At 56.7% G+C, this 13,402-nt stretch overlaps 1 protein-coding gene across 1 annotated transcript in view; it reads left to right on the top strand.

The window, feature by feature from the left end:
* The first annotated feature begins 337 nt into the window (after positions 1–337).
* Positions 338–13,402, top strand: part of LEXM (lymphocyte expansion molecule) — a 41,793-nt gene continuing 28,728 nt past the window's right edge. The window contains exons 1-10 of the mRNA XM_008067812.2: positions 338–415; positions 808–1,238; positions 1,947–2,034; positions 2,452–2,616; positions 2,809–2,931; positions 6,889–7,026; positions 7,174–7,317; positions 9,188–9,349; positions 10,440–10,565; positions 12,609–12,742. Of these exons, the coding sequence (XP_008066003.2) occupies positions 338–415; positions 808–1,238; positions 1,947–2,034; positions 2,452–2,616; positions 2,809–2,931; positions 6,889–7,026; positions 7,174–7,317; positions 9,188–9,349; positions 10,440–10,565; positions 12,609–12,742 (1,589 nt within the window). The remainder of the gene's footprint in view (positions 416–807; positions 1,239–1,946; positions 2,035–2,451; positions 2,617–2,808; positions 2,932–6,888; positions 7,027–7,173; positions 7,318–9,187; positions 9,350–10,439; positions 10,566–12,608; positions 12,743–13,402) is intronic.

A 13,402-nucleotide genomic window follows, 5' to 3' on the forward strand; every position in this document is an offset into this window, starting at 1 on the left:
GTTCCCGAGGCCCTATACCTCTGACCATCAGCTCAGTCGTGCAGTGTGGACACTCTGCCAGCTGTGGCCACGTGCCCGGTAGGCCTGAAGCCCGAGTCCAGCTTTTGGCTGTACTGGAGGCCACACTTCTTATTTAAACACCATCTTGGAAAGTCAGAAGGGCAGCAGGTGGACCCTGGAAGGGAACCCCTGTGCCTACGGTCCAGTTTCACCATGGGCTGGATGCGGGGGCTCGAGGACATCCTGCCTCTCTCTGGCTTCGATCTTGTCCCCGTGGAACGAGGCGTGGCTCTCTGCCTCGTCTTTGCCTGAGGCCCTTGGGAGGATCACAGCCATCATGGGGAATATTAGACAATCTCATAGCATGTCCATGGGGCACTGGTGGGAAGTGAGAGCTGACCGTGCCCCGTTGGGGGTACTTACCCTCCATTCCTTTCTTCACCTGGCAAGTCGTCCGCATGCTTCAATGTCAGGTTTGGAATTCTCTTCTTCAGGAAGCCTCCCCTTGACCTAGCGACCCTCGGGCTGGGTCCGAGGACTCCTTCACAGACCTGGCCACACTGGGTGGCCAGTTTCCCCTACTCTTCTCAGGGCAGGGACCCCATCTGGGTCCCAAGCACTCTGCACAGTGTCTGCCCGGAGTGGGTGTCAGGGTGTCTGGGGGACTCCTGTCGGTGCTTGCAGCCTTACCCTGTCTTCTATGCTCTGGCGCTCCTCGGCCCTCCCCCGTTCTCTTCCTCCCCTCTCCACAGTGGAGAAGGAGCTGGACGCCCTTCGCCCGAGTCATGCCCTCTCTGTGGGCCTCAGTTTCCCAATCAGCCACAAGGCGAACATTACGAGGAACTTTCCGAGCCTGGGCTCTCCCAGGGCGCTGGGTTGAAGCAAGACATTGGCAACAGTTCCTCAACAGATGACTCTAAACTCTGCCAAATGGCATCCATATTAAACACCAAGATGGGCCGTTTAATCAGCAGGGACCTGGGAAGGCTCTGCGGCGAGTTAGCATTGAAAACGTGCGCCGAGGAGGGAGGAAGTCAGGGGAGGCCGCGGCACGCCTGGCCACGTGGGCGAGGGCGCGGCCCCCGGCTTCCGGCGAATCACAAGGCCCGGGTTGCCGTGGCAGCGGCGGGGGCAGGCGACAGGGTGGAAGCCAGGCTCCCGCAGGACCTCGCGCCTGGCGCCGGCGCCATGTCCATCAAGTGGTTCACCGGGGCGCCCTTCGGGGTGCAGAGCCACAGGTGGGGCCCGTCTGCATCCACCGCCCAGGGCGACCCCTGCGCCCCCAGCCAGTCTGGGGAGAGAGGGTCCGCCTGCCTACCCGGAGCCTGGGGGCAGAGGCGGGAGCCATCGGAGGGGCCAGGCGGGGAGGGGGGCTGGGCTTTCTCTTCCCTCTCACACTCCCGACTCTTCCATGCTCAGAGTTCTTCTACCATCCGTCGTAAGTTCTTTAAAACCACTTCAAGAGCACCTAACACGTGCCAGGTTGAGAGAGGCCACATGGCCTGGCCGGTAGTAGGTCACTCAGCTAAAAAGTCTGGGTAGGATTTCAGCCCAGGTGTGTCTCTTCCATTCATTCATTCCGTCTCTCTCACTAAATGCCAGGCACAGCAAAACCTTGTACTCATGGAGTTGGCACTCTTGTGGAGGAGGGGCGGTGGATGGACAATACACAAACAAACCAAAAATATACATCATGTTGGGTAGTGATAAAGAGCAATGGAGAAAAATGAAGCTGAGAGAGGGAGCTGGAGAGTGGGTGGGGTGAGTAGGGGCGGGGGCAGCCCTGGAATCTTCAAAGTCACCGCCACCTGGCTGCTTTTCCTTCATGGCCTGCTCCAAAGTCGCCTGTCCTGGGAAGCCAACCCCCACATGCCCCAGAACTGCCAGAGCGGGCAGGAATCGGGTGCCAGGCATTGGGCTCTCACGGGACCTCCATCCCTCCCTAGGTTTGACGTCTCCGCCGTTTATCCAAACCAGAAGAAGTCCAGCACCTTCACGGAGGCCCCATACTCTCAGCGCCATTCTGTGCAGCTGGTGAGTTTGCGGCAGCTTCCCTGCCTCCTCCCACGTGTCTGGCCACTGCCCTCTGAGTTGCCTACCACGGGGGATGGGCTGAGCTGGGCAGGCCCCAGGCACAGAGCTTTCCCAGAGCTGAGGCTTCCAGTGTGTTTGATAAATGCAGGACTGTAGGCTCCCAGCTCCTGCACCGACTGGCTGCAGACTCTGAGCAAGCTATTAAACCCCCCCGAAGCTTGAGGGGGCAGTGACGGAGGATGTCATGATTGCACCTTGAGTGCTGAGCCAGCTGGTACCAACCTCGGTGCTGGGGGTAAGGGCCACAGAGGGGCATTGCCACCCCTCCCGGGTCAGGGTGGCAACTTGGCGAGGACCTGCTCTGTGGGTGGCCTGGGTGGGTGTGGATGGCACAGCTCTGACTGTGCTCCGACTCAGTCCCATATAGGGCCTGGGACCTACAGCTCCAGCGAGTCCTGTTTCAGCAAGAAGAAGCTGAAGAAGGAGATGGGCACAGGCTGGGCCAAGGCCCAGGAGGCCACCCGGCTGACCCAGCTGCCGCACTTCCAGTACCAGGCCATCATGAAAGAGAAGCGACTGCAGGTGAGGCCCACGCCTCTCCCACCTGTGCCAGGACTTCCTGTCTGTTGTGGCTGCTCCGGTGTGGCTTTAGCATCCTCCCAGGGCCGGATAGAGCCCATTCGTGAAGGCACAACACCATCCCCTGGGGCTTCTCCCTGAGTGAACGTTCCCAGGTTTAAAATTGTCTTCTTCTGCTCTCTCCTCTTGGCACAGGAGCAAAAGCTGGGGCCCGGCTGCTACAACTTCAAAGACTTCTTAGAGCAGCTGCAGAAGAAGCCATGTAGCACCCGGGGGATGCTCAGCTCTGGGGAGATTCGCTTCCGAGGACTCATTGGGGTAGGTGTTCTCAGTGTGGAGTAGTGTCCCTTGCCCCCTCGCCTTCTGTCTGCAGACCACGCTGCCCAGGTAATGCCGGAAACACCCTTCCTGGTACCTGTCTCCTCCCCAGGCATGACCAAGTCCTCCACTGGGGCCCCACAGCCTCTCAGCTGTCCAGTGTCACAGTCTTGAGCCCTTGGAACATCCACAGTCACTGTGATCCTACTGCTTTTCCTTTGTGGCCGACTCCAAAGTCACCTCCCCTGAGAAACCAGTGCCTCCATTCCCCCAAACGACCCCAGGCCTTGGGATTCCAGCAGTGACAAAGACAAGGTCCTTGCTCTCATGAAGCAGGTGTCCTAGTGATAGAAACAATAGTCAAAAGAAGGAAATACATATATAATCGAGGTTATGAGCCTTCTAATAATCTGTGGTAGAACCTTCCAGGCAGTGGGAACAGCAAAGCCCTGAGGTGGGAACACGCTGGTCTAGCCAGACCAGCAGGCAGGAGGACAGTGTGGCTGGAGGGGTCTGGGCGAGGGCGATAGGCGAGGGGGTGGAGGAATGAACGGCTGGGTCATGAGGACCTTGCAGCCAGGCCAGGTGCCAGGCATTGGGCTCTCACGGGACCTCCATCCCTCCCTAGGTTTGACTCAGGGACGGGTCTGGTTCATCTCTGGGTCCTGAGCAAAGAGTCTGGCATATTTTAGGTGCTCAGCAAATTCATTCACCTATTAATATATATCTGTCTATCCAGCCAGCCTAGAATAACAAGCACCTACCAAGTGGCATGTGCTGTCCTGGGCCTTGGGGACCCAGCAGTGACAAAGACAAGGTCCTTGTTCTGAAGTGGCAGATGTCCTAGTGGTGGAAACAATAGTAAAAAGAAGGAACCACACATATGATCAGGACTGTGAGCACAAATGAAACGGAAAGGGATAGACAGGGGTGGCAGTGCGATTTATGAGAGTCGTCAGGGGAGGCCTCTGGGAGGAGGTGACATATAGGCAAAGCCTGCAGGTTGCGAGCAGTGGAACCTGGCGGTATCTGGTGGAGCATTCTAGGCGATGGGAACAGCAAAGGCTAAGGCCCTGAGGTGGGGACACACTTGTTGAGTTGGACCAGCAGGCAGGAGGCTAGTGTGGCCGGAGGGGCCTCAGAGGCGAGAAGCAGAGGAGTGAACCACCGGGTCATGAGGACCTTGCGGCCAAGGTGGAGCCTTCAAGGTCCTTCCTGTTGCGGTTGAAGGACAGTGAAGGGCATGACAGGGGCAGGCCCTGATCATCATTTTTAGAGGAGCGCCCTGCTTGTGAGTGTTCAGGGTTGAGAAGTGGCATCCAGGCAGGAGGTGACGGTGGTGAGAGGTGGGCTGGAAGTATTATGAGCATCCCACGTGGGGAAGACGGAGGGAGGCTCAGCTCAGTAAGGGTCGCCTTACTAAGTGGAGCCAGGAGTCTCCCTTCCTAAGGGAGCCAGGCTGCCGCTTGCCGAGTGCCCCTCCTCCCCTTGGCCTTGAACTCTCTGCACTCTGTTGTCCTGCTCCCAGCTCCTCAACTGCGCCGCCCTCTTTCAACTGGGGCTTTTTTCCTGCTGTTCCCTCTGCTGGGAATGCCCTTCCATGCTCGCTCACTCGGGCACTCCTCCTTATCCCGCAGCTCTCAGCTTCCAGAAGCCTTCCTGATCCCCACCAGGTGACAGCTTCCTTCCCAGGAGTCCCTACTGTGGCTGCATGTGTAGTGGACAGCAGTCCCCGAGGGTGGATGCAGCTGCTGGTTCATTTACTGCTGCACCCTGAGGTCCTTGCAGAGCTGGGGCACAGGCATGTGACGGGTCTTTGTGGACTGAATAGGTGTGTGCGCCCTACTAAGTACCAGGTGCTCCAGAACATTCTCTCTCGTTCTTTGCAGCCACTTCAGATGAGGCCCTGGAGGTGCCACTGCTCAGTTGGCAGTGGGCAGGCTGGGATCCCAACACAGGCGTGTCCCACCCCAAAGCCAGGGCCTTTCTCCCATGCCTTGCCACCGTGAAACCTTCTATGAGGCTGGAGACCCCGCCTGACACATCCAGGGACAAGCAGACGCACCTTCGGGTGCAGAAGCTGCAACTGTAACTTAGGGAGAGGAGAAGCCCAGAGGCATCTAAAAATGAGCCATTACCTCCAAATCCTAAGTGATAATAGGGGACGCTTAGCATGTTCTAGTTGATTGAATCTTCACAACAGCCCTATGAAGTAGCCACCATCATTATGTCCATTCTAGAGAGTACAGGGGTTTAGTAACCAACTGCCCCTTGTCACAGAGCTACCAAGTGGCAGAGGGAGGATTTGGGTCCCAGGTGTCCAGCATTCACCACCGCCCTTCACGGTGGACTTGGCTTCTTTAGTGCTAGGGCTTTGTCCCTTGACTCTCTGGGGAGGGCAGGGTCAATGTGGGATCTCAGCCCAGCTGACAGCAGAGGGATTGCAGGAAGAAGTCTGACACTGTCGGTCTCCTTCCTGCCTTTACTTCTTCTACCTGGGGGACCTTCCGCCTTCCCCACGAGGTCTTTGGGGGTCCTTCTCCTTCTTCAAAGTTCAGTTAGAAAACAGTTTTACCAGGGATGATTCCTTCATTCTCACGGTCTCCCCGCCCCCACAATTATTCCTGCTTGAGTCCCCAAAGCTCTGATGACATAATATTCTAGATAAAATCATGAGCTTTCACATCAGACTGGGGTGGTACTAAGCCTCAGAACCTGAAGATTTTAAGAAGAAACGAGGTTACGTTGACTGAGTGCCCAGCACTAGGCTTGGCACCAGCCACGGGCTCCAGAAGCAGGGTCTCTGTCACCCCTTGTTAGAGCCCTCATTTCTCTCTCCCAGGACCTGTGCTCACTGCACCACTCGAGTGCCTGCCACAGTGCCTGGCAAACAGTTGAGGCTCAGAATGGTCATGGGTTTTAGAGTTGGAACCCTTGTGCTGCCCCTTGCTGGTGGTGGGACCTTAGACACCAGTTTGCCTCTCTGAGACTCAGTTTCCCCATCTGTTAATTGTGGATGGTGCTGACTTGATCTCAGTGGGTTACTGCCAGGAACAAGATGCTAAGGCTTGTGGTGTCCCTAACACACAGCACAGGGACCCAGAAAACCTTGGGGGTTTTCTCCAGAACATACCCAGGAGCCTTGGAAATTGCTGCATCGTCCTGTTCCTCTGGGGCAAACAGATCTGCCCACAGTGGCCTGACTTCCCAGCAGAGATCCCTGCTTTCTCCACCCACGCTGCTGCCCCCGGGTCCGGTTTCACGGCGGGAGGTGGGCATGGCTGAGCCATCTGTGGAGCGGCAGCGACCTCGCGTGGCCAAGAGGTGCGGAGCAGCAACAGAGTCCTGCTGTGGACCACGAGGTTCAGGAGGCCTGCGGTCGCTCAGCTAGGAAGCAGCAGAGTCAGGATCTGAACCCAGGACTGCAGGTCCTTCCATGTGGCAGTCCTGGTCACAGCACAGCGAGAAAGCCCTTCCCGAGATGCAGGGCTGAGACGCAAGGGTGGAAAGGGTGGATCTGCCAAGGTCGCCGAAGCAGGCAGCTGTCTGACAGGGGAAGGAAGGCTTCATTCCCAGGAGGAATGGTGTTTGAGCTGGCTTTGCAGGATTGGTAGAATTTTCCAGGGCAAAGAGGGCAAGAGGGGCACTCCAGATTATGGCTTGAGCAAGCAAGGGAAGGAGGTTGGCAGGATGGCATGTGCTTGGGGAGCCCCAGAGAGCCACGCTGGCCAAAGGTGACATGCAGGGAGGAAACAGCAAGATGTAACATGGACAGTCCAGTGGGGCTCTGCTGTAGAGGCTGAACTTGAAGGCGAAGGTGTGAGCTGTGGTGGAGCCTCACGGGTGGCAGCGTTGTGTGTTGGTGGGGTGGGTCATACCCGGGCACATTCCCGTGCCTGGGATAGCACAGGGAGTGGGGCTGATGGCCTTTACGCCCCACCTCACCCTGCCCCACAGAACTACTATCCGGGCCCTGGAAATTATGGGGAGAAGGGCAACCCGTACACGAAGTCAGAGAAGAATGCCTGGAACCGGGCCCACTCCGAGGGCCTCATGTGCAGAATGACCAACAAGCCACCCCCACGGGCTCATCAGGTATCCCCCCATCCCTGGCCAGGCTTGCCCGCTTTCCCGTCCTGGAGGGAGACTCCCAGGGCAGATGGGGAAACCGAGACCCGAGAGAGCGATGGACCTGCTTCAGCGGCTCTCCCTACGGGCCTTGTCCCCTCTGCTGTGCTCTAGGGGAGTGGTCTGGGGCCTGGCACGTACTCCTTCAAAAGTGGCATCGAAACCTACCTGGCACGATCCATCGGCACTCGCGGCCCCTATGACATTTTTTCTGGTGACCGAAGCAAGCCTCTGCCTTACGGACACTACTCGGTGCAGGTGGGTAGGCAGGGGGGTTGTGGGTGTGCACAGGCGAGCAGGATGCAGCCCCAGGAGCAGCGCCCTATGTGCCAGGTGCTACCGAGGCTCTTCCCCCCCACCTCACCCTCACTACCAGGGCCTCATGCAGCTCCCTGTATTAGATGCGGAAACTGAGGCTGGCCACGTGGCTGGTAAGGAGCAGGGCTGGGATTTGAACCCAGGGACATCCATCTGACTTCACTGCCAGTTCTTTCCTCTGTACCGGCATGCCCTGCCCAGGGGGTGCAGATGGCCTACCATGCCAAGGCTAGGCAGGGTCATATGGCCCCCGCAACCTCAATGGCACAAGGCTGGGTGTCCTACTGTTTGGGAAACAATTGACGGTCGTCATAGACCTGGCTGGGCTAGTGTCTGTTAACAAGGCTGAGAACTGGAGGGCTGGGAGGGGAAACTGAGGCAGAATTTCAGCTGGGCAGTCTCCTTTCCTGCCTCCAGCAAGTTCCTGTCATGTGATCTCATAGCACGCTGAGCTTTGCTTCCTTCATGCTCATAACAATTGGAATTAAGTAAGCATTTGTCTAATTACCTGTTTGTTTTGGCCCCACTATGCATTCACTCAGTGTGTGCGATTAGGCCAGGTAGCCAGGTACAGGGAAACAAGCCCTTATGGAACTTCATTCTAATGGGAAGAGAAACACAATTGTGATGCGTGCTATGGCAAAAGCCTCTGGAGAGCGGAGAGCAGGGAGGGTGGTGATTAGTGTGGAAAGATTTGGGGACCAGTGGGTGGGCGGCCACTAAACCCTCCCACCTGGCTGTTCCCTGGGACCTCCCAGACCTCCCCATGACCAACTACTAAAGCAGCCTTGCCGCACAGCGTGGGCCTCGGGACCAGCACCCAGGCCACACTGTTCGTTTTTGTTTGTTTCATGACTTTTTTTTTTTTGAGTTGGAGTCTCACTCTGTCGCCCAGACTGGAGTGCAGTGGCCGCTCCCAGCCACTGCAACCTCGACCTGCTGGGCTCCGGTGATCCTTCCGCCTCAGCCTTCCAAGTAGCTGGAATTACAGGCATGTGCTACCACGCCCGGCTGATTTCATAGACTTTTTTTAAAAAAAAGCAGTTTCGGGTTCACAGCAAAATTGAGTGGAAAGTACAGAGAGTTCCCATAGACTCCCCCAACACACACAGTCTGCCCTGTGATCAGCATCCCACCCCAGACCGGCCCATTTGTTACAGGGAGTGAACCTACATCACACTCCATCCTCACCCCAAGTTTATGGTGTACACTGGGGCTCACTCTTTTTTTTTTCTGAGTTGGAGTTTCACTCTGTGGCCCAGGCTGGAGCGCAGTGGCACAGTTGGGCTCAGGTGATCCTTCTGCCTAGGCCTCCTGAGTATAGCCAGGACTGCAGGTGTATACCACCACACCTGGCCTTTGTAAAGATATCTCACTGTGTTACCTGGGCTGGTTTTGAACTCCCAGGCACAAGCAAACCTCCCGCCTTGGCTTCCCAAAGGACTGCAACTACAGGCATATGCCACCGCACCCAACCAGATTTAACTATTTGAAATACTACTCACGATTAAAACATTGCCTGACTCAATAAACGGCCAAAAAATGAATGAAAGAAGGAGGAAACGGATGGAGACAAGCTGGGCTGGAGGGTGTGGCACGTGGGGGTTGCCACAGACTAACCCCGCCCCTGGCCTGTGGGTGGGGGAAGGCCGTCTGTTTCCACCGCCCAGGTCTGGCCTGGATGTCTGCACAGCGGTGAGTGACACCACCTTGTTGTTGGTACTCGCTTTTCTCCAGCTGCAGAGAAGGGTTGAGAAAGGGACCTCTTGGTTTTCCTGACAGAAGAGATCTCTCTTTTTCTTTTTCTCAGAAAAAAAAGCCCAGGGAACTGATGAATTTCAAGAGTTTTGTGGAAGAACTCAACTCACATCACAATAAGAAGCACGGGGTTTTTTCGAAAGTTCCCCGCAACCCCAGAGTCCCCACGGAGCGGATTTACTGGGCCACCCTTAGCCAGTGCCCCCGAACACTGGTCAGCATGCTCTCCTGGCCTCTATCTCTCTCTGTCTCTCTCGGAGGGTGGCTCTCCCGCGGGGGCTATGGGCGGGAGTGGGGGTGGCCATTTTAAGGGGAGAAGCTGTCTTTGGGATACCGACCCAGTTTCCAATTCTGGCCTTGCACTGTGGGTTGCTTTGGGTGAGACCCTCTCAGGACCTTGGTTTATACTCCTGTCCTCATTATGAAGATGGCGAGGTGATCATGAGAATCAGGTGAGGCTCTGTGCTCAGAGCCTCCAGTGTGGTACCTGGCACCCAGGAAGTGCCAGCCAGTGCTGACCTCTATCCTGCATCCCCCCGCCCCCAGGGCCCTGGAGAGCGGGTAGGGGAAACTAGAGCAGGGCAGGCCCCTTCTGGGCCCTTCTCTCTCCTGCACTCACTCCCCTCACAAGACGCAGCCATCTCTAGTGTAGGACAGTCAAGTTCTTGGGTTTTGTGTGCTTGGCCAGGGTGTCCACCCTCAGAGGGTCTGGCCCCCTGCTCCATCCAGGGAGGTAGGTAGTGGGCTGTGCCCCCTGTCAAGGCAGTCCTCTGGGAGGGGGAGCCACCAGCAGGGTCTGGAGGGACACAAGGCCCTCCAAGCAGGGTCTACCCCAGGGGGCATGGGTGGGAGTGGTGTCTGGGAAAGAAGACTACCAACATCTCCTGAGTGCCTGCTGGATACTGTCCAGCCCCCCTGAGGGAGGAGTTATCATTTGCATCCCACAAAAGGAAACCAAAGCCCAGATCTGGGAAGGGATTTGCCCAGGCTCCCCTCAGCAAAGGCAGAAGGGGCTAGGACTGAACTCACCTCATCTGGCTCTGAGGCTTCCGCTCCCCACACTGGGATCTAGACCATCTCTCTGGCCCCTGCCAGACCATGAAGACCCTTGAGCACCTGAAAACAGGCATCAGGCTGGTGGGCGGGGGCTAGAGGGCGGGGGCATGGGTCATGAGGGCCCCTTTGCTGCGAGGTGGCTGGGTACCTCCCCTCTGGCCCAGCTGCCAGGAGCCCTCACCTGCCCTAGCCCCAGGCTGACCACACCAGGGTCTCTCCAGGTTTCGGCCTTGTTTCCTCACCCCTAGGCCACTTCTGGCCCAAGCTTGTGGCTTCCACAAGAGAAGGAATGCAAGCACATCAACCAGCCCCCGTTCCTGCTGTCTTCCAAGCGCTCAGGCACGAAGGCCTGTCAGATGGTTATGGGAAGCTGGGTGAGTGGTTCGGGGGTGGTGGGCAGGGAGCGCTCTCCTGCTCTACAGACACCCCCGCTGCTGTCTTATTATTCCAAGGCATTGGTTCTCAAACTCCAGCGGGTGTTAGCATCACCCGGAGGGCTTGTTAAGACAGGAGCTCTTGGCCCCATGCCAGAGCTTCTGAGACTCTGGGGCGGGACTGGGGAGTCTGCGTTTCTAACAGGTTCTCAGATCACGCAGGTGGTGCAGTTCCAGGGACCACTCTCTGAGAACCAGGGAGCCAAGAGGCGTCACACCGCAGCCACCCTGTTCTCTCGTTTTCCCAGAGAAACACCCCCTTTCTTTCTCTCTTTGTGTTTGTCTTGGGGCCTCAGGGACAGCTGGCCCATTTCTCTTCCCCGACTAATCCCGTCTGGGTCCTTCCTCTCCCGTTCACTTCCCAGAGGCAGCCATCTTCCCAGAGGCAGCCATCTCCCATGGGTGATGTAATCTTCGGTTTGTGGTCTCGTGAAACAGTCAGGTTTCCGTGTGTTGGTTGGGTGCAGGCCTCTTGAATTTACACAACCTTCGGTGCTGATCTCACTCTGCTTGTCACTCCACCTGCCCTCGGGTTATAACGGCACCATTTGCACTTAAAATAGTCTAATAGTCATGCCGAAAGTGAACAGCTCCCGGATCCTAAGTGAACAGCTCCCGGAATTGTCACAAAATGGCCTCACCCACGTGCCCACCCCCCAGAGCATTTAAAAGCTCATTCATAGGAGCCCCTGGTCATCCCCGCCCTCATCAGGTAGCCCCTGTTCTAACTTGCAGTAGCTCAGGCTGGTTTTGCCTGCTTTTTTAGGTTTCCTCCTGGTGTCCCTGGGTATGTCTTGCTAGTAGCTTACCTGCCTTCCCATTGTGCTGCCCCTGCCACCCATCCCCCATCCCAGACTGGGGTGTTTCTTCCTCTGGGGAGCGTGCCAGCCACCCCATCTTCATACCATTGCCCCCCGCACCCCACCAGGTGATGGCAAGGTCCTCAGTGTGCTCACTGATTCTTGTGGGGACCAGCTGGTCAGTCCCCCACATCTTTCCCTTTCTCCCCTCTAGCCTGCACCCCTGCAGGGGAGAACGTCTTCACTCAGGCATCCCAAGTATTAATAAAAAGTTGAGGCTAGAGCCAAATGACCATTCTGCTGTGACAGGGCCATCCACTCCCAAGTGGGAAGGGCTGATGTGAGTCGGGGTTCCAGTGCCTCAACTGGCCCTGCCCCTCAGGGCGGGAAGCCCCTGGGTGTATACTCGCCCCCCAGTCTGGGAGACTCATGAAACAGACTTCTCCCTCGCGGGAGGCAAGTTCTGTTTAATACGAGACTAGTTTCTGGGTCCTAACATGCCCTCATCTCACCTCTTGGCATTGTTTCTCTGCAGATGGCTGCATTCCAGTCCTGCCTTTATTCTGCCCTGGGTCACCCTGGGCTGGCTACTTTTCCTTTCTGAACCTCTGTTGGCACTTCTGGTGTCTGCGACCCAGATAACTGGGTGGGATACTGTGTTCCTTTTCAAGGGCTGCCCTAAAAGCAACTTCAGACTAATGGCTTAAAGCAACCTAAATGGGATCTCACACAGATCTGGAGGCTAGGGGTTTGAAAGCAAGGGGTCTGAGGTTTCTGCTCCCTCTGCAACCGGCCAGGGAGCTTCCTTCCTTGCCTCTTTGCAGCTCCCGGTGGAAGCAGCCGTCCTTGGCATTCTTTGATTTGTAGATGCATGACCCTAATCTCTGTGTCCATTGTGGGGCTGTCTTCTTTGTGTGTCTCTTACCGGACACCAGTCATATTGGATTAAGGGCCCACCTTACAGCAGTATCACCTCGTCTTAACTCTAATCATATCTACAACAACCCTAATTCCAAATAAGGTCACATTCTGAGGCACTGGGGTTAGGACATCAGCATATCTTTTGAGGGGACACAATTCATCTCATAACAGATGGAGTAAGGATTCTGGGGGGAGGGGAGGAGGCCAAGATCAAGTCTCCCAGATGGGCTTGCTAATGTCCCACCATGCTCTCCCTGTGCAGAACCCGGTCGGGGTGGGCCGCTACCTCAACACCTGGCTGATGGAGACCAAGGACAGACGGCAGCGATATCGGTCCCTGTTCCTGGATGGGTCCAAACGCTACCTCTCGGACCTGACCCGCGACATGCTCATGCAGTGAGTGCAACTGGCGGGGGCGAGGACAGGGAAGTGCTTCCTCTGGGGATGGGCTGGGGGTTTCCCCTGCTTGGCTCCCATGGGAACACAGCGGCTCCCCCAAATGCCACCCAGACAGCAGAGGTAGTGGAGAGAGGTTCAGGTTCAGAAGTTGGCTCTCTCACTCACTGGCTGTGTGAAGTGGGGCGTGCTGCTTAACCTCTCTGAGTCTTAGTTCCTTCAGCTGTCAAAAGAGCAGACGGCTGAGAAGACCCAGATGAAATGGCCCGTTTAAAAGCTCTTCTTGCTGACCGGGCTTGGTGGCTCAACCTGTAATTCCAGCACTTTGGGAGGCCGAGGCTAGTGGATTGCCTGAGTCCGCGGGTTTGAGACCAGCCCGGGCAACTTGGTGAGACCTCGTCTCTACAATAAATCAAAAATTAGCCGGGCGTGGTGGCGCGTGCCTGTAGTTCCGGCTAATTGGAAGGCTGAGGCGGAAGGATTGCCAGAGCCCAGCAGGATGAGGCTGTGGTGGCTGGGAGCGTGCCACTGCACTCCAGTCTGGGCGATAGAGTGAGACTCCAACTCAAAAAAAAAAGCTCTTGCTAAGGAAAAGGTACTCAATTGACACTAAATCCTCTACCCCCAACCCACATGGGTTGGGCTCTGCCCTAAGTGTCT

This window comes from Carlito syrichta, unplaced genomic scaffold (genome assembly GCF_000164805.1).
Source record: "Carlito syrichta isolate Samal-C Ts95f unplaced genomic scaffold, Tarsius_syrichta-2.0.1 Scaffold309778, whole genome shotgun sequence".
NCBI classification, from domain to species: domain Eukaryota; kingdom Metazoa; phylum Chordata; class Mammalia; order Primates; family Tarsiidae; genus Carlito; species Carlito syrichta.